The sequence below is a fragment of the Aulonocara stuartgranti genome, assembly GCF_965226115.1.
Source record: "Aulonocara stuartgranti genome assembly, chromosome: 15".
In the NCBI taxonomy this organism is placed as follows: domain Eukaryota; kingdom Metazoa; phylum Chordata; class Actinopteri; order Cichliformes; family Cichlidae; genus Aulonocara; species Aulonocara stuartgranti.
Genome location: NC_138951.1, coordinates 13169335 through 13190328, shown reverse-complemented (window position 1 = coordinate 13190328; position 20994 = coordinate 13169335). Strand labels below are relative to the sequence as shown.

The 20994-nt window shown below is 38.6% G+C and overlaps 2 protein-coding genes and 1 long non-coding RNA gene across 3 annotated transcripts; all 3 read right to left on the bottom strand.

Annotated features, from left to right (window-relative positions):
- Positions 1-4: 4 nt before the first annotated feature.
- On the bottom strand, positions 5-4968 carry erh (ERH mRNA splicing and mitosis factor). Its single transcript, XM_082504426.1, has 4 exons — positions 4822-4968; positions 4295-4382; positions 1486-1606; positions 5-1388 (listed from the first exon to the last, which is right to left on the bottom strand). Exons 1-4 carry the CDS (start codon positions 4822-4824, stop codon positions 1280-1282), a joined length of 321 nt encoding a protein of 106 aa, XP_082360552.1. The 5' UTR covers positions 4825-4968; the 3' UTR covers positions 5-1279.
- A 671-nt stretch (positions 4969-5639) lies between these two features.
- Positions 5640-11797, bottom strand: paplnb (papilin b, proteoglycan-like sulfated glycoprotein). The gene is made up of 13 exons (XM_082506943.1): positions 11703-11797; positions 11397-11476; positions 10945-11054; positions 10151-10211; positions 9959-10061; positions 9761-9891; positions 8989-9309; positions 8590-8766; positions 8363-8513; positions 8197-8277; positions 6837-6990; positions 6646-6721; positions 5640-6265 (listed from the first exon to the last, which is right to left on the bottom strand). The coding sequence occupies exons 2-13, from the start codon at positions 11451-11453 to the stop codon at positions 5984-5986; spliced, it is 1704 nt and encodes a 567-aa protein (XP_082363069.1). The 5' UTR covers positions 11454-11476; positions 11703-11797; the 3' UTR covers positions 5640-5983.
- Positions 11798-11970: 173 nt separating this feature from the next.
- Positions 11971-15552, bottom strand: LOC309688938. The gene is made up of 3 exons (XR_014271205.1): positions 15448-15552; positions 14678-14792; positions 11971-13330 (listed from the first exon to the last, which is right to left on the bottom strand). It is a non-coding gene; the product is annotated as an uncharacterized lncRNA (long non-coding RNA).
- Positions 15553-20994: the final 5442 nt, after the last annotated feature.

Genomic DNA, 20994 nt, shown 5'->3' with positions numbered 1-20994 from the left:
CCAGTCAGAAACAATCGTTTATTTTGTTTCAATAAAAGAAAACAGAAATGCAGAGTTGAAATCAGTTGTTATGCAACACAGCAGAATTACAAAAACGTTTTATATCACAATGGTGGGCTTTTAAAACATAATGAAAACTCAAAAACGTCCATTAATTATAGTAACAAATATCCTGGGTCATCATGTGATCATCAGTCTTCAGCCACTGATCTACTTCAAAAATAAAACGGCTGCTTTCAAAGTCCACAACGTCTTGAAATTCAACCACCCAGGAAAATGTACATAGGAAAAAAAAATGAAATAAAATTCACATAACTTTTAGGGAAACTGAAAAACACACACAAAAAAAAGTTTTTCTACCTCGTGGAGTATTTCTCCATTCTTCCCATCATAGTGTAACAACTTAAACATGCAGGTTCCCAACCATGACCCAATTTTTCAGTATAAAGCCCAAAATGTACAGTTTCACCCCAATTATTCCAAACCTCTTTTGCCAATGAAAACAATGTGAAAACATTCCCTTTGTTAAAATGGGCAATGCAGTCTTTACAAAGAAAAAGAAAAGAAGCCCTTTTCATACATGTAGTCTTTTTTGATGGCACACATCAGATTCATAATTAAATTACTAACCTCATCAGATTTTTTTATGTACTACTTCCAAAAGGTAATGAATACGAATGAATTCATGTATGGCAAATGTCCTGCGAGATCAATGACACTTTTGCCACAGTTGCCAGTATAGCTGTTTTCACACACAAACTTAAAATGTTGGAACAGGCACATCAGGACATTGTGTAAATTTCTTTCTCACATGTAACACAAAAGCAAGCCTTCCATGTGGTTTAGGTGAGGGAGCTGCATGATCCTATAGAAAGGACACAATATGACTATAATATGACTAAGTTCCTATGCAAATTACATGAATTTTGTTCCTGGCTGAAATCCATTCAATGTCCAATCCAACTGCATCACACCTTTGTGTTCTTACATGCACCTCTCTCAGGTAATGTCAAGAAAGACTTCAGGCTGCAGTGCACATGTGAAAAGAGCTTACGTGTCTGAATGAAACTGCAAAAAGTGGCCTGAATGGAAAAAGTGCCGTCACTTAAGCACAGTGGTGGAACCATGTCTGAAAAGGGCTTTGCGTTAAAAATTACAAACACATGCTGCCAAGGATGACATTTCCAAAAAGAAAATCCCCAAATTTTTTCACATCCCCCAATTTTCCCCCCCAATCTCTCTTCCTCATGTTTGGTACAATATGAAATAATTCCCCCTGTCAAACTGACTTTGCAGCTTGCTGAGCCTGACGCCGTAAGAGGACGTATATCTTCTCCTTAATCCAGTCTTTGTTGTATGGTTGATATGTTTGAGTGTCAGCTCTGTATCTGTATAAAAAGTAAAATATTTTATTGAAACGTGACCAATGCATCCAAAGGGAATGTTGTGTTGCATTCAAATTCATACACAGCTAATTATACTTACACAAGACAGCTCAGATCTGCCAAGTCATCAATAAAGTCGAACAACTGACTAATGTCATAAGTAATGGAGGGACTGTTTGGATTCATCCTCTTGAGGTGCTCTTCATACATTTTGCAAACACCTGGGGAAGAGGCAAATGACATGCTGAATGGAAGCAAAAACAACAACAACAAAATGCAATCCACAGGAAAAAGCTAAAACAGCAAAAAACAAGCGTAATTTACATAGACTTTACAGTGTGCAGTAATCACTGAAAGAGAAAGACAAGATAAATAAAGAGGCCCTAATAAAGGGAATAAAGTAATAAGTGAAAACAAACAAACCTTTGGCGTCACTTTCTGTATTTGTATCTGTATTTATTAGAGCTATTTTGAAATACCTTATATTTAACTGGTACGTTAATCTGTTATTTACTGGTCTTACTGTCTTGAAGCAACAGTGACCACATCATTTCCTCTGGGATTAATACAGTAGTCTGAATCTGAAAAGTGTATACTGCAGTTCAAGACACACAACACAATTGTAAACACCTCTTACTTTACAGATAATAAAGGCATTAAAAGGTATATGATAACCCCATTACTACGGAATGCATAACTTGAGTAAATGTACGTATTTTTAATCGCAGTCAGTTCTGAATATCATACTAATGATTATTCTTTGTGTAAGTGAACCTTGATTAATCTCTGTGCAATAGAGCTCAACTGCAGTTCAAAACCCATTAATGTAAAGCAAATGGTTTCCAGTGTATACTTTTAGTCTGTGTGCTGAGAGCGCTTTCAGTCACAGTCACCCTGTTCTTTGGGACAAGCTGCCTGCTGACCTGAGGTCAATTAGAGCTGTGTCAACATTCAAAAACAGGTATAAAACCTTTGAATTCTTTATTTTTTTACTAAGTTTTTTTGATGTTATTTTTAAACTTTTATAGTAAGCACAAGTTTACATGTTATTTGTGCTATATAAAAATGATGTTGACATTAGAGCAGGGCGATATGGCCAAAAATATTTATCACAATATACATTTGAAAATTTGCGATAACGATATAACTGACGATATAATTGATGCGAGACAAAATACAACTCCACAACATTACTAGCGCAAAAAGACAACCTTCCATTTATTTTCACTTAAACAAGAAGCTGGTTTTTATGTACATTAAAGCTTTATAAAAATGTAACAGTGCAAATGCAAATTCCTTGCTGAAAGTTTAACTAAAAGGCATTTCCAGTAGAAATGGGCTGACATATCCTGAGCATAACCATGTATAATATCCACTGAAGTTAAAAAGAGGTGCTTTGCAACATTAAACTGCAGTGTGCAGTACGTATTTTTCGGACCATAAGGTGCACGGGATTATAAGGCACATTAAGCGAAACAAAGCAGTCAGATAAATCAAACTTTATTCAACTCATTCTTGCTTCCTCCACTTCTGTACCATTGATTCATTAATGTTGAATTCTCTGGCAGCTGCTCTATTCCCATGTTGTTGCAGTATATTAATGACTAACCTCGTATTGTGGATGGATTATCTCAGTTGTTCTCCTGACTGAAGTTTGGTCCGTTTACAGCATCCTGCCATGCGACTGAATTTGTCTCTAACTATCAGGAACCTTAACGTTAACTTTTATAAGTGGAAAAGTGTTAGTGTTCGTCCTCCAGCTTCACTGTTTATGTTATGCTAACATAGCTGTGTCGCTAGCGATCACGTAGCACATCATTATATACCAGCTAGCCCAACTTCAGTAACCCTACAAATGTCACTGCTGTTTAGTTTCCTGTCTTCATTTATGTTGGAAGTGATAGCAGAGCTGTACATTTGAATTTTTTCAGAAATCTCTCAGTCAGAACATGCAATATCATGCTTAGGTAACTAGCGAAACTAGCGAGCTAACTTCCGCTAGCTAACTTCCTGCTAACTTCTAACTCGTTAAATGTAATAAATTTTGTTTTCATGGATGCCTGGAAGTTAAACTTCATAGTTACACCTGGTAAAGCAGCAATGCTGATCGTTTTATTAAAGATGAAAGAATTTAGACAGTTTTTAACTCTCAGTGATGCTGCAGTGTTGTTTGACCTGAAGTATACGGAGTTTAGGACACAGATTACTCCCAGATTTAAGAGCATCTTAGTCCGACAAATACGACAATAACGACAGCCGCTTGCATGTTCTGCAAAAAAATGTGCTTTGTCGTGTATCTGACGGACAAACACCAAACCAGTTCCACATCACTGAAGTTGCACCATTTTTTACAAACCAATTCTGGTTCATTTGTTTCACTCAACAATCGGCCATGTGCGTATGAAAACAAAGGCACTGCGCATGCGCGTTTTACTCATATTCTATCACGATATTTCATTTTCCTATCGTTGCCTAACATTATACCGGTATTACCGTGAACGGTATAATATGGCCCAGCCCTAGTTGACATAAAAGAATTTTGTTTCCTGAGTCCATAGTTTAAAGAGAGTCACATAATTATGTCTTTTCTCATGTTTTCTTTTTTACTTTCCAGAAACTAGAAAGTGATTACTGTCAGTCTGGGTTTTTGTTTTTTTCTCCACAAATTAAGATGAACCACATAATCCCATACACAGACAATACTTGGTACCAGGATTAATTTATTATTCACTGGCCTATCATTCGTATGTATTTACTATGAGAAAAATATCCTTTAAAAGAATGAGGAATCACAATAGATGATGAATTCAATAAAATTGCATCTGCTGCTACTACTAGTTACACTGAAAGTAAATATTTAAAAAAAAACTGCGAGATGATTTATGAATGAAAACATTAAACAGACTCACCCTCCATGCATTCATTAACTGACTCATAGTCAGCGTATGTGCGGCCCTCTGGTCTCTTGGTTGGTTGGACAAGCAAAATTGTGTGCGACTGTAAAATGATTGATAATGTTTAATACACACCACCACGTAGTTTCTCTGTGTCAAACCAAAGCACCTTAATTGGGCAGCTGATGCGAGTTTTTTGCGAGTTTTTGAGACTTGTGTAACCTTCTGCCCAGACATTTTCCAACACCAGTGTAAGGATGGTCATTCAGCTGCAGACCACCGACTTCATCAGTCTTTTACAAAACATCCACCATAACGTTACTTCAGCCACATCTCACATTAATAGAAATATGTAATTTGATTAGATGGTGAAATTAAGTTTTAAGAAACAACGAAGCGGTGGGCAAAAATGCGTGTTTGATAAGAATAGCAAAGCGTTAGCCTCGAAGCTTATTAGCTTAGCTGTGTGTGATTAGCACAAGCTAGTTGTGGCCTAAACTGAGAATTATTAGCTCTTTAGATGTAAAATAAAACACACTTACCATCTCTGTTTTCAACCCAAAGCCTCGCTATTTACTGGCTATGCAAAACTGAAAAAACTCGTATTCGGTGTAACTTCTCAGAACCCCGTGCGATGTAGCTGTTTGGTCTAAAAGTAATTTAGGGGAAGTGAAAAAGACCTCTTCCGGTTGTAAAATCGAGTCCCTTCAAAGTATAATTTTTGCTTCAAAATAAAAGTCCGATAATGCAACAGTAATGATTAAAATGTGATTTTTTTTTCAGCAGACTTTGTTTGTAAAGGTACACATTATTTTTTCTAAATTCTCTTTTTTTTAATTATCATAGACATTATTTAAATGGACCCAGGTTGTGCATCTGAAAAGTGTAGCCAGCAGAGAAGCGCTCTAAAGCTGCCTTACTTTTAATAGCCAGTAGGGGCTGAACGCTTTGTCAGCCCCTGCAAGGCTCCTGCATAAAAGACTTCTAGTTGTACAGAAGTTTGTGGGAAAACGGCCCCCCAATAAATTACTTTTCTAATGAGTTTGTGAACTCACTTGCTGATTATTTAATGGGGGAAAATGTAAATTTAAATTGTAGTCATTATATTGTTTTGCTGTTTACACATTCACTTAACATAGAGAGATCTCTGGTTCATCCCTGGGAGGACACACAAAACCCTTCAGGTCTGCATCAAGAAAGACATCCAGCATACAAGTGGAGCTAGCTGTTGTGGTGACCCCTTGTGAACTTGGGAGCACCTCTGAGTAGCTTTTACTATTATCCTGCTCGTGTATTGACATGTCAGTAATGATGCCCTACAAGAAATGAAGATGCAAATAAAGCATTTTTTTTTTCAAAATTACAACATAGCTGAACATTTATTAATTGGATATATGATTTAATTTGAGTAATTACAATGAAATAATTTTTTGTTTGAATCCCGACCTACAGGGCAACAACACATACACTGACATAGTGGAGATCACAAAAACAAACTGAAAGACAGTGAAACCAGGAAAAATAGCTATAATATTTGTGATGGCAAATCATATTTTTAAATGAAATATGTAATGTGGTTTGTTGTTCTTTTTTTCTTTATTTGGTGTGTATACTATAGGCTACATTTGTGTACCAAAATCACTTGATTTTCTTTAAACAGAGAGCATGACTGGGCACTTTTGGAGATATCAGTGACATGTGTGGTTATGGCCTTGCTCTCAGAAGGTCCCTGAGTGTCGCTCTCCTTGTAGTTTCTCTTGGAGATGTGGATACAGGCACCCTCGCCACACCTCCACACTCTCGTTGGCATGCCTCCAGGGACACAAAGTTGTTGGGATTGCCCTGGCAGCCTCCATACCAGAACTCGGTACACTTGGCAGTGGCAGGATTATAGCAGAACCGGACCGTCCAGGTCTCACAGGGGCCCTCATCACGAGGCAGGGAGCACAAATTGCCAGTGGATGGAGGAGTGGGTGATGGGTGCTGCTGATATAGGAGAAAACAAAGCAATATATACATTATATTTGTAGTGTGGTCTGCAGAAAAAGAGCTGCAATTGTTAGACATTTTAAATGGTGAAAGAAATATTAAGCGTTACATATATGATTATATAATTATTTTGCAGAGACAAAGATACTTTCTTATGGTTGTTATTGTGAATAATGCTCTAAAAACACATGATATTTTATCCCTGTGGTGCTTCTATTTGACCATATCTTTTTGGTGAACACTCAAATTTAGTAAACTTGGCAAATACTTTGTTACTAAGTGAAGGTCATCACTAGATTTATATACACAGCTGTTATATTATTCAGAAAGGTTAACTGTGACTGGCTCATAAAATTAGTTAATAATGTGATTCCTACCACAGTCTGGTACTCAGGACAGCCAGCCTGTCCGAATCCTTGAGCGGGTGTCACCCCATCCAAACAACAGCCATACCTAAAACAGAGACGATGATTTTTCTTTTTTAATTTCAGTTTGAAAATGGGGAAAAGATTTCTCTACACTTTCACATCATTTTCTGCAAAATAGTGTTTAGAGGTACTCATGTTACCTAGTGCGGACACATTCTTGTGAGCATCCCAGGTTCCTGGGCCCCGTGGCAGAGGTACGGCCATCAGGACAGCAGCCGTAAGGCGACTGCGTACAGTGAGGTCTCACCTCATTAGGGTAAGAGTCATACACACTGTTTGTAGCTGGCCTTGAAACTAAAGCAAGTAAACAAATGAGGTCAAATATACTGTATGCATGCATTCCTTTCTAATTTTAAAAGCTTTTGACTAACATTTCTTAATAAGTCTGTGTAGGTTCTCAGTCATCTTTGTAGGTAATAAAAGATAAGTCATGAAAAGTTTGTTGTTGTTGTTTTTAGTTAAAAAAAACAAAACAGCTTTTATAATACAGAAAACGCTTCGTAGAAGGAAAAAGAAATGGCTGTGTTTGAGCTTGTGGCTTACCTCCAGTTATCTAAGTTGGAAATTAGGCTAAAACAAGTTTGGAATTTTCTGTTTGTCTATGAAATACAAGAAGGCAATGGGAGGGCAGCACAGTCATAGTCTAGACAGCAACAATTACAACATGCCGAAAGCGTACATTATCTTTATTGCGTGAAGAACCCTCAACTGTGTTACAATACTAAAATTACTGTCTGCGTCGTCTTAAGAAACGTTTGTTTTTTTTTTTGTTTTTTTACAGTGGCTTTGATTTCACATATATAAAATGCACTCTGAGTTGTGAAACACTGCTATGTCTGTGTGGGTGAGTGTCTCTAAATGTTCATTAATTCATTATTCAGCACTGTAATATCAGTTCAGTTCAAATTAGTTCAATTCAATTCAGTAGTACCAAATCACAAGAAAAAATGCCTGAAGGAGCTTTGTACTATAAGGCAAACCCCAAAAATCAAACAACCCCATATGAACAACCATTTTGCAATAGTGGGTAAGAGCATAGAGACAGGACTAAATACAGACTACGGGACAGAGAAGACAAAGATTTGGTGCTGCAGTGGTGTGTAAACATGTGGGCAATGAAAAGAGGTGAGTAGACAAGTTCCTGAAGCAGTCTGTGCCCTATAGCAGTATAGCTACAATCTGCTTCAGGGTCAGCCAACCCAGCCTAAACTATAAGCTTCATCAAAAAAAGAACATTTTGAGCTTAGTCTTTAAAGTAAACTTCCCCCAAATCCAAACTGGGACCTGAATGCTGAAGGCTCTGCCTCCCATTCTGCTTTTAAAATCTCTAGAAACTACAAGCAAGCCTGCAGTCTGAGAGAAAAGTGCTCTATTGGGATGATATGATTCTATGAGGTTCTATTACACACAAGGGTGATCTTATGTTGTAGTGCCACATATAAAGAAATTGCATGCTCAACCATGCAAAGAAAGATGGTAACATTTCCGCACTCATCATACCTGAAGGTTCTTCTGGAATATGGGGCACAAATCCTCTAATAGTGCTTCCACCTGGCCTTGGGTCCTGCACACTTGGGGCCGCTGGAAAAGAAACAAGGTTGACAATATAAAATAAATAAATAAAAGTAAAAATGATCAGAACTTGCTGCATTCAGATGTCACTCACTTTGCACCCCAGGGCAGGGCTGCGTGTTGCATTCCTCCACAGAATGTGGTCTGTGAGCTAACCCACAACGATCTTCAGGGTAGGGGTTCAAATCAGTGTCAAAACAGGCAACTCTCCTCTCCCTCACACCACCACCACAACTTCTCGAACACTGCGAGATAAACAAAGCTAGTAACGCTGAAAGGAAAATAACAGTTAAAGCTTTTTTTTGCTTTCTGTTCCCTTACCAGGCCGTACTCTGTCATATGCCAGGTTATGCGTGTGTAACAGGCAGGTCTGCGGCAGGCCTGGACAGAAGGAGGTCGAACCAGTCCACTGCATGCATGATCAGGCAGATGTTCGCCTCCTGGTCCAACGCAAACAACTTCCCTTGTCTGCTGTCCTTCTCCACAGGTTGCTGAACACTGACCATCAAATGCAACAATTTAGTTAATATTTTTAACTGATTTGAGTTGATAAATACAAGCAGTGTAACAATCATATGAACAAGGTCATACTTTATCCAAGATAGGTGTTGTATCAGCCAAAAAAAAAATTAAAATGGCAAAGATGGTCTAAGTAGACATAACTGTTTCATATCATTAGGATAGTTCAAATATGATAGTTTTTAACCGTAGGAGACATACTCCACTGAAGCTGGACACGCTGTACTCTGCAGTACATGGATGCATGTTGCAGGCCTGCTGACTCGGTGGCCTTTGCAGGCGCTGGGCAATGCAGTAAGTCTCGTCGACCACATGGGGGTTCACTGAGTCCTCAACTACACACTCCACACTACGATGCTGCATGCCTCCGCTGCACGAGGCAGAGCACTCGCCAAACACACTAGCTCTATAGACATATGTGAATGTCTCTGTTGGACGAGGAGCAGCAACAACAACTGGAGCAGAGGAGTGTACTGAGTTAGTGTCTTCATCCAAGCCCATAAACTCTCCACGGGTCAGTATCTAAAAAAAAAAGACAAATTATTAGGAAATAACTATAAGAAAAAGAACCAACAGGTATTACAAAAGTGAAAAGAGTCCTATAAATCGCCTTTTAGGAGAGTAAAATTCTCTATGACTAAAAGAAAACTAAAAGACTGCATCAAAGAAAGGGAGGATAACAACAGAAATATCTTATGTATTCTTTTTCTACCTTTAACTTCAACAATCTTTTTTTCTAAATCTGGCTGACAAACAAGAGTTAGCAATAAAGAAAAAACTTCTTTGCTTTGAACAATCTGCATCTTTAAAAGTAAAAAATATACAGACGATCTTTCAACCTTATTTAGATTCATTTTTATGCTCTATTCTAGCGTCACACCCTGCTCTTGGATTATTTGGTACATTGAAACCCAAATATTCAAACTAAGTAAGAGTCACATGCATAGGTCTAATCTGCAGCTCCAAATCTCACCCTGCAGACACCATCCACACAGATATCACTGCGGCCCACATAGCACGGGGTCCCATCTACCACTGCAGTTCTGTGTCGGTAAAAGAAATCCTCTCCTCTCGGGACACAGTTGAGCTCACATGGATTAGCTGCTAGAAAAGGTTAGGGAGTCACAAACCTAAAAACACTTAAATATTGTTGTACATATTGTACATGTACCTCCACAATAAGGCAACCATGTGTAGCGTTTGCCATTAAAGTCCATTCTGTCAAACTGGGAGCACTGCTCCTGTCTGAAATCCCTTGAGCTCACTGGGCATTCCTGCATGACAGGAAATCGAACATTTAAACAAGATACTATCCGTTTTCTCTTTGTGAAAGTATTTTTAAATGGGTTTAAAGGATAATTACATGTGTATTGCAGGTGCGGAATGATTTGGAGGATCCTATGCAGTTATGTCCACCATCTGTCCTGCAGAAGGAAATGAAATAAATGGCATTTGCACACTCAAGTGTTAAAAAAGACACAAATTAAAAACGATATAAGAAGAGTGTTGGGTCTGTGTTTCCACAAGCCCCGCTAATTCTAGAGACTTATTCATCATGAAGAAAACAAGACAGTCGATCGATCGATTATTTGCGCAAGGGAGGCCTCGTCTGTGTCCACCATGAAAATGACCCCCAGATCTGACCTGCTCCTGCTACCTTTTATTGAGAGACAGTTCACACAAAACACGTCAGAACAAAGCCACGCCCCCTTGGTTCTAAGACAAAGCATTTTATGTATATGTGTGAACTTCTGTAAGAGTGTGTGTGTGTGTGTGTGTGTGTGTGTGTGTGTGTGTGTGTGTGTGTGTGTGTGTGTGTGTGTCAGACCTCCTGCTGACCAAAGGGTCGTAAACCCAGGAAGCTTACATCAAAAGAAACAGATCTTTCAGATAGGATGTATCTACAATAAAACCTCCCCCAGCACAGAGTGGTTGGAGAGGTGGTCAGGATTAAAGGAATGGCTTTGATCCTACTGCTTGAACTAAGACTGTACAAATTTAAGAAACACAATGGCAACATTCAACAATTAGACTTAACAAAGAGTCTTTTGTAATGTTACAAATGAATACAAAATTACCTTAAGTTCACATATTCAAAACACAATAGCAATGAATATAAATATGAGGCTCTTTACTTCATGCATTTCTTTGCCCTACCTTGAAGTAATACATTTCCTGGTTCTCACTGCCACCCCTGTGCCACAGCTGCGGCTGCAGGGTCCATAGGCTCCAAACTCACCCCAGTAGTCGTGGGTCGAACGTGTCAACTAAGCAAATAAGAGAAACTCAAAGTCAGGCTCTGGAACATGTTGTGCTCCCACATGGGACATCAGGACCTGACACAAATCCCTAACTCACACACTAAACGCATGCAAGACGCACTAAAAAAATATAGCATTTAGCCACAAACTAACACTTATACATTACACAACATTTTTACAAACCTGTTCTGTGACACATTGAACTAATCATGCTTGCACATCAGAAAATAAATCATTTACCACTTAAAAAAAAAAATCAAAGGAATATTTTCCTGTGTCATAAGGTACTGTTGATATGAATCTGTAATAATACAATACTATTAATATTGTTAACATAAAAAAACTCACTGTAAAAGCAGGTACAGCCAGCAGCTGTAGGAGTCCCAGGACTTGCAGGATATTCATGTTCACCTGAAGCCACTGCTGAACTACTGACGAGGATAGCAATTAATTAACGCAACTTACAGTGCAAGAAATTCCATTTAACACAAATGATGTGCGTGCAGTTCATTCATCCATTAACAGATTAACGTGTATCAGATGAAACCTGAGTCCCTCAGGACCCCTGCTAATGTCTTAACAAGTATCTATTCCATGCAAATACAAATGAAAAGCTGGATAAAAAAAACATGTAAAATCTTATTACTGAATTACCTGATTGAAGTGAATTCCCAGCTTGCTGACAAGCTGCACGGTGGGATGTGCACTTCAGCAGTGACAGCAGGCAACGACACCCAGCATTTCTTCTTCCATCACCCTCTCACTGCTTACTGACACCACAGCCCATAAAGTGTCAGATTTCAACCACTAAGAGAAACACTGGTTTTCTATTTTTTTTGTTCTGTTTTGATCGTAAATATGTTTCTTGCTGGAGCAGAATGTCTGAAGTTAGAACTTCCACGTACCGAGATTCATGTTGTTAATTTACATCAAGTCTTTTTATTCACACAAATGTTTTGGAGGTACAGAAATTATGCAAATGTAGAGGCAATGTATAGATTCATGCAGAAATGGAACATCATCAAAGTTTGGTTCATTTCATAATATAAAGGAGGTTACATGTGTCATCACGTGCAATTTAAATACGTCTCTGCAACATATCTTAAAGTTGTATTATTTGCGAAGCGCACTAAAACGTGACTCAGTGTGAAAGAGAATTTTCCATTGATTGCCTTTTCTGAAGTGTCTCACCATTGATTGTCTCCTTCACACATCCTGTAACCACTAAATACAGACGAGTAAATCACAACAGGGGAGCTAGTGGGAGGTAAACATAGGTTTAAAGCTCTATTTAGTTTTATTTTTAGCAAGAAACCACAGTGGAGCATGGCCTGGATGTGAACGTAGCATGGAGGACAAGGAACACCGGGAATCAGTGAACATCAACGTTCCTGTGCCAATGAGCTGCAATACTAGAGGAGCCGTTATAGTCTCTTGTCATCGCCTTTAAGATGCAAGTACATAGCAATCAAACAAAAAAGAAAGGCAATAAACTGTGCCTTTGTTGGGTTCATATTGTTAATGTTTGAATGAAACTATTATTTTAAGGGAAAATCCAGCATTCATATATATATATATATATATATATATATATATATATATATATATATATATATATATATATACACATAAAGTCAGTGATATTATATTATAAAAATAAGAAAAAATATTGTTGTTGCTAGACTTAGCAATCAATGACAAAAACCTTAACAAAGACAATAAAGCACGATTCAGCGATGTCAAACTTCAGCATCTCGCCCCATCACCGACCCATCCATTCAAAATGTAAGCATCCAAACTCAAAACCACAATCCCAAACACGATACAAAGAGAAGCTAAATCTGCCAGTCACTTTTTGTCCCTCAAAGCTGCTGGTTCAGCTTCTGTTTGCTTCTCTTGAGGTTCAAAGGCACTCTTGGTGCTGAACAGGTCGTCCATTGATTCCACGATTTCCTGTATTTCTCGGGACAGCTCGGAGTAGCTCTCTTTAAGGTCCTCTTGCTGCTTCCTGAAGTCTGCTGCCGCATGCGTCAGCTCAGAAACCTGTTCGCTGCAGGTGGTCCTCAACTGCTCCACGTCCAAAAGCATCACCTCCATGCTGTTTATCAGCTCCACCAGACGCTCAGCAGTTGTTTCAAACCCTGATGTGTCCAGACTTCCTTCTTCCTTGGAATTGTCTGGAGCGCTGGCTCCTTCTTCTGGATTTGGTTCTGTCTCCATCCTCGTGTTGTAGCAACTTTCAGTCACCTGATACTCAAGTCAGTCTTCAGTATAGCAGTTTTCTGGAAGAAAAGGGAAGCATTTAGCTGTAGCCAATAGCTGTGATAGGTTCAACTGCAAAGAAATTATTCAATTTGGGTGAGAAATGTCAAAGATGCAGATCTAAGCTCTTCACAGGGAATGAAAAATGCATTTCTATCTAACAACTTTAATAGCAGGAAATTAACTAGGCATATCATTATCTTCTTACTCTGTTTTTTGCTATATTTTTCAAGTAATTAATATTTGACAACAGCATAATAAAACTGAAAATGCTATTTTTGGTGTACCACCCCCAATATTTTCAGTGACTCCTATATGGCCACCCCTATGAAAAATTTCTGGAGGCGGCCCTGGGTGTATGTGTGTATAGTTGTATGTGTTTTATGTGTATCCAAGTGCCCTTTCACTGACATGGCTATACCAAGCTACAACCCCCTACTCCACCCACACCCACACCCCCTAGTCCAAATTACTGCCGGCTTCGATGAGGGGCAGGCGGGACATGAGATTATGTGTTTCTTCCCTCCTCCCAAATTGAGACTATTTACTCCTTCGGCTGTCTGAGCAGATGGATTAACCTCGTCCTCTGCCTTGACACACATGCACACAGTCATATGCATGTTATAATATAAGCTGAACTATTGAAGACACGTGGAGCTATACTACTGCAAGTCAGTTTGAAATGTCACATGCCATTTGGATAAATGCAGAATGTGGCTGGCCCATTCTTTTACATTAAGGAATTACAGGCAAATGCCAGCAGTTACTCTAACAACTGCATATTGTTCAGTAGTAATGGAAACTTTACAGATGAGCAGGCCAACAGTATGCACTAATGCACCGGCGTGCTGTCAATGCAATGAATTTTTGGGACCTCTCTAAAAGTGTAAAGTGATCGTTTCACAGCCTGGACCAAAGACATCGCCACTATTCTTTTACATTGGTTATCCCAAAAATAAACAGCCTAAAATAAAACAGTGTATAATCATCTTCCCGGAGTTTTCTGGCGCAAACGTCAGAGAAGATCCAAAGAATGCTGGCAATAAACAGAGGTGACGGGGAAAAGAACGGGAAACCACAAGGGCTACGTAGAAAAGGGAGGGAAAAGTGATGAGACAGGTGAAAACACAAGGAAAGTAATAATAGGACTTTGGATACGAAAATATTTTTATATTCAATTAGTGCTGTAAAACAAACAAACAAAAAAAGAATTCTTTCCTATTTTTAATTTTTTAAAAGATTCGATTTTTAAAATATACACTCAATCAATTTTAAAGTCTTTAAAGAATTAAATAGTTAAATGCATTAAAACAGTGACAAAATCCAAATCTTCAAAAATGTGTTAAAGAGCCACCAAAGGTTCCTACCCTTTAAATGGCTGTAAAGATAAGGAGTCTAGACGATGACCTCACCACCCTCGGTCTCTTATCAAAACATGACAACTTGCTCGATGGAGGCCAATGTCAGGGGGATACCCTTACTCTGAAAGTGGTGTAAAATACAAGGGTGTAAGTTTCAAAAGAAAAGTAATGAATTATTAATGAATCGGTTCAGGACACATTACCTAGACAACAAAGACAGCAGCTGTGTGTGTGTGTGTGTGTGTGTGTGTGTGTGTGTGTGTGTGTGTGTGTGTGTGTGTGTGTGTGTGTGTGTGTGTGTGTAAGACTTTAAGCAGTTACATTACATGTAAATTTTTTGTACTGATGTAATTTTGTTGCATAAGTACAATATAAAATGTTACATTTAATGGAATCTGGTCGAATTACATTCACTTGTACACATACAGTTTATGCCAAGTACAGTTGCCTTAATGATCAATTATTTGAATAAATAAACCTTTAATTTCATGTATTTGAATATCTGAGTTGCGTTTTACTCAAAAAATATTGCTTCGTATTTATGAGGTGGCAGATTTAATTTTTCAAAGCAAAAGCTCACAAAAAATACTGGTATGACAGATCAGGAGGAAAAAGACCCTCATCAGTTCTTCACTAAAGCACGAAGAGACAAAACCAGACAAAAACCGATCAATAAAACAAAAATCAAGCAAAGTATTCATTATAGTATTCAACAAAACATATCAATAAACTTTAAAAATTTCCCATCAGCGAAATACAAGAAAATGAAGTCTTACTTGTCTCTGTGGTTATTTACTGAGCGTATCCGGAATGTGTCAACATGCAGACTAAAGATAATATAGATTATGTGTTAAGTATGGATCCCAGCCAGAGTGCAGCAGGCCTGCCCTCCTCCTAACTCATTCCCTCTGTGCTATGATGCCCACAATGGTGCTATTTAGGGCTAAACCCTGCTGTACGTTATCAACGCAGAACATTTAGTTGTAAAGGACAGATACCTTTTACTTTTCAGAGGCAACATCATGATGAACATGTTGCAGTTTATTTTAGTTCATTTCTTCATTCACAACCACATTTTCAAAACATGCTGGGACCGTGTAAAATCATAATGGTTTGTGGAAATTTAATGCAATGATTTCAAATTCCGGTGATCCCTATATTTAAAATGGGACAGCATATGAAATGTTGAAACCCTTCTGTAACTGTTAATGCGAAATACTAAGCTCTATTTTTGACAGTAACATGTTTTCTCATTCTTGCTTGGTGTAAGATTTCAGCTGCTCAGGAGTTTCAGGTCTCCTTTGGCATTTCATATAATGCTCCAGAGCACCCGGATCCTTACTCTGGAGCCATAAAAATGTAATGCATGCAGAAAGTGGCTTGGTAATGTCATCTGAATGAAACATCACAGATGTGTAAGACACCCATGCTGCGTGCGCTAATGCACCCTCACCTTTATTTATTTATTTTTTTACTTTACAATAATCCAAAGAAACTAGATACTATGGTCTATCTATCTCTCTCTTTGTGTGTGTGTGTGTGTGTGTGTGTGTGTGTGTGTGTGTGTGTGTGTGTGTGTGTGTGTGTGTAATGCTGAAAGTGTTGATGGTAAAGCCTGTGTATTTCCAAACATTTCCACATGATGGCGCTTTTAGCTAAGTTTTCCATACACTTCTGTGGAAGCTAGGAAGGTTGAGATACACTTTTTCTGTATCTTTTATGTGCACCAACTCGTTTTTTATGTGTGCTTTATTTATTGTCCTTTGCAAATGTGAATTCTCAATTATAGTTTGTTGAGGTTTAAAGTTGCAGGCGGCTGCCAACTCTATACAGGTTATGCATGTGTTTCAATGAGCTCCTAAAAACATTTAAGGACTAAAATGTGTAGCTTTGCATTTGTGGTTAGGTGGGTGCTCTTTATGTAAGTGCTGTGTGGGGGATCAGGAGTATGGATTATTTCACCCTGGGTCGTATTCAGAGAGGCCAGCCAAGCGTGAGGCAGACAGGAGAAAGGGGGCATTGTTGAGGTCTAGATGAGTGTCAGAGGTGCCTCAGAAAATAGAATCACTCTTGGAGGTTTAACAGAAACTTACTTGCAACAACCCCCTGACCCTTCAGATGTCTGACCGTGGCTGAACCCCTCTTTACAACAGTATATAAATGTATCAATTAACATAGCATTTGTATGTGGCTTATGTTAACGGATTGGTAGCGCACTAATTGCAAGTAAACCACAAAGAAACTATGAAAATTAAAATTAAAATTAAAAAACAAAAAATAAAAGAGGAAGAAACAAAAAAGTGGATTTGATCTGGTTTGAATAATAAGTTTATGGGAACGGGGAAATTCCTGAAGGCTGATTTTGTTTACCTTGAGCATTAGGTGGCTGAGGTTTATCAAGTAAGGTGGTGGTGATAATATCAGTTTTCAAAACCTTGGGACTTTCTGGCACCTTGTTCATTCATCTATCTGTCTAGAATTCAGTCTAGGTAAAACAGTTACGTGGATTATGTGGACGCACATTTGTCTCAGCCGTTCTGTCTCTGTCCTTATCTCTCACTGGCTTGGATTTGCACAAACAATCTGAACACAAACTCTGGATTCGTCTGCATATGCCTTCAGAGAGGCCGCTATCATCACTGCTCATAAAGGAAGAAAAAGTTTCATGAAAATGTTTCCCAAATGTGATTTATTCTCAAAATGTGGGCATAAATAGGCTCTCTGTCACTGAAGAAAAAGGAAAGTTACGAGGTAGTGGCTCACGCATGCCTTCAGTCCTTAGGGCCTTGTAGGGTTCAGGGTCTTTGACACACAGAATTCCTACACTATTTATGGCACCTCATTGGTGTAAATGGGCCAGAAATATATGGCCATTTTTAGACATAGGGCCCATTTTTCAGAGGCTAACATGTAATTAGACAATTCACGGCAAAAGGGGCAATTTCTCTCATTATTCCATGACAAATTAGGCAGATAAAAGAAATGGAGGTGATTCCACATATTGAACTTGCATTTCATGGCTATTCATTGGAAGATTCAGTAGCGGCCAAATCAGCAATCTTCTACATTCTTAAAAAGAAGTGGTCAGCTCAGCAACACCAGAAGGACTGAAATACCTCAGACGTGGATGATGACAGAATTATTTCCATGGTTAAGGAAAACTGCTTCACAACAAATCAAGAATGCTTTATAGGAGCTAAACATATCATAGTTTACGATCTAGAAGGCTTCATGAATGGAAAGAGGTCTGCAAAGAGGATAAAACAGCCGTTGATGATGTGAACGATGAATTGTGACATGTACAGAGTTATACTCTGCTCACATTCAGCTAAATGCTGCAAAACAGAACACAACTCTTCACATTGCAAATGGATAACAATCCAAAGCATACCGCAAAAGCAGGAGTTTCTCAAGACAAAGAAATGATATATTCTTCAGTGACCAAGTGGGTCACCTGATCTCAACACAACAGAGCATGCTTTTCAGTTACTGACTACAAAACTGAATGATGAACAACTCACAAGCAAGCAACTGAAGAAGGATACAGTAAATGCCCCGATTAACTCGTATGCATGCAAACATGCGCAGTACCAAAAAGAGAAACAGAGGTACATCCAGAGCCCAACCCTGAATGAATGTTCATTTTACTCTGTGCTCGCTTGATGTGTGGGATAGAAACAGAATAAATACTAAATATATGCTTTGTTTGTATTTGTCTTCACAGACTATTTAATGTATCGGCTGGTTAATTAGGTTTTTGTAGATGAAAATGATCATACAAAAAAAATCAAGAAGGGAAAAGAACTAGATTTGAACTTTTTTCTCTCTTTTAATTTAAATTTTGACTTGTCAGTCAACTGTCAGTCAGCTCTGTAAAGGAGTTTCAGCTAAATATCTTAAAAAGAAAGAAGTATTTTTTTTCTTTTTAGAATATTACATTCTGAAAAAGATTTGGTCTAAAAGTGAAAGGAAAAACAGCTTAACAGAGCTCCACCCAGATCCATCAGATCGGGATCAGTTTCCTTGAGACGTTCTCGTTTTCTGGTAAATGGGTGGGATTCCCGATCCCGTCCCCCCAGGGAAGTACAAGTGCATGAATAGCTAATGTTCCAATCAGGCCTCCCCCGCTTTCATATGATGCCAGAGAATTTTTTTCTCCCCCTTAGAGAAACAATGTGAAGTCTGCTGGACACTGCTCAGAAACCTGATTGTTACAAAATGTTCCCTGGAATGGGAAGCTTCAAATATTTCCCTCCTTCTTTGCCTAAAACAAAAGGCCCAGATGATGAAAATGTGTGATTTCTGCTACTTTTGTCAAATGTTGAAACTGAAAAGTAATGTGCTTTGAGATGATGCCATTGATGAAAATGAGATTTGGTTTAAAGACTATAGCTGTGCTAGTTGGAGGCATTACCATAAATAGAAATTATAAAACTGGCTCTTACTGCGTGACCTGATCAGTGAACCAGGCCAGAAAAAAATCAGAGCAAACAGTAATGATTCTCATCAAAGACTTTGCAGGGAAATTGCAGGGATTTCATGCAAGGTTGAAGGCATCAAGTTGACCTTCTCATGACTTGTGTCCATTTTGAATGGCTAATGTGTCCAGACTGTCCATCAAGTGAAGCATCTGGGCCTTTTTCATGACAAGTGAGACGTCTGACATCGATCTGCTCACCACCTCAGAGCATTCCATTGTTGGGTCTCTGCTGCACCTGATATGAGATGCCTGCCAGCACTGCACTCTCTTAACAGAGCTTTAATTGTTTTGTATTTCTTCCACATTCTCGGGCGTGCAGTTTCCCCTCAGTATACGCTCATACACATGTGCTTCCACACATGCCCACACATTGCAGGAACACTCACCAGACATTATTTTCTCTTTCCAGTGAAGTAAAACATTTGGCTAGCAGTAAAAACAAATAGAAGCATGTGGGAATTTGGCTTTTTAAAGAACCCCTGGCCCTAAAGTGAAACCACAGTTCATCCCAGCAGCAAGGAGGGCAGGATGAGAGATATTTACATGAAATTAAAGCCCTAAGATGGTCTAATTTTTACAAGATTATTTGGTGATAAACAAAAGTGGGGGAGGGTTCATGGAAAGTTTAGACACCATCTAAATTCTTTCTTTTTCTCCCCCTGATATATATATTATGATATTATATAAAACAGATATAGATGTTTGAGTTACTCCTGATTAGGCAATGTGGAATATTTGTTTCTCCCACAAAGAAGGATTAAAATTTCCATTCACATTTCCCATAACAACGCCACTCTTTGATAAATGTTGTTGTATGAGCTGCCATGTTTTTCTTTCTGGATATTTTCTGCTGTCTTTGCCAGGACCTCATTTACTCTTTTTCAGGCTGGGAAACGGGTTTTAGACACTGGGGAAATCTGGTGTGCCTCTGCCTCTCACAGCTAATTAGTGTGTGAACTAATTGCGTGGCTAACTTTAGCAAACCGATAGCCTAGTTCCATCTGTCCGCTATGTATAAAGTAGGGAGGGAGATGTAGAAGAGCGTATTGGTGACATTCTAGCTCTTTTTAGAAATTTTTGACAAGAACTCTCACCTGGGAAGCCTGTAACCGGATCCAGTCTGGCGCAAATGATCTTTAGACAGAGTGGCATAAACATTTATGTTGTAATAAATAATTTTATGCTGAGAAATCATTCAGTAAAGCTTTATAAATCAGTGATATGCTGGACTGAGGAAAATCTGATGTGATCTGTCATCTCTGTTTAACTGTGGCTGAACTAAATACTGTATAATAAAATGGACCACCTATGTAATGTGGTCTGAAGCCTCAGTTTTAACATGGTGATCATCCTTATGATTCTTGGCTCCATAATTTGAGAAAAACAATAGCATTATATAATTTACCCCAAAATTAATCTGGGTACATGACTTAGACGAGACCATCCATTCATTTTCCCCCACAGAGTAGCTGTAGCCTAACCTAGATGTCATGGGGCAAGCCCGGTACACATGTCACAGAGATAAAACAGCGAGACAGACAAGCATTGAACGCCTACATCCAATTTAGAATGAACAGTTACCTAACCTGTAAATAATTTTTTAAGTGTAGGAGGAAACCAGAGAACACAGAGCAAACAGGCACAGGGAGAACATGCAAATCTCACATAGAAATGCTCTAGGCTGGATTTGAACTAACCCAGCACCTGGTTAGCATCTCCCTGACTAGCGGCAACTTTTGTTCAGACAAGACATTTATCCTGGAACAATGATATCACTTCAGGATGAAAACTTTATTGTACCACTTACAAGATTTTAACTTCATGCTTCCTGCTACATGATGAC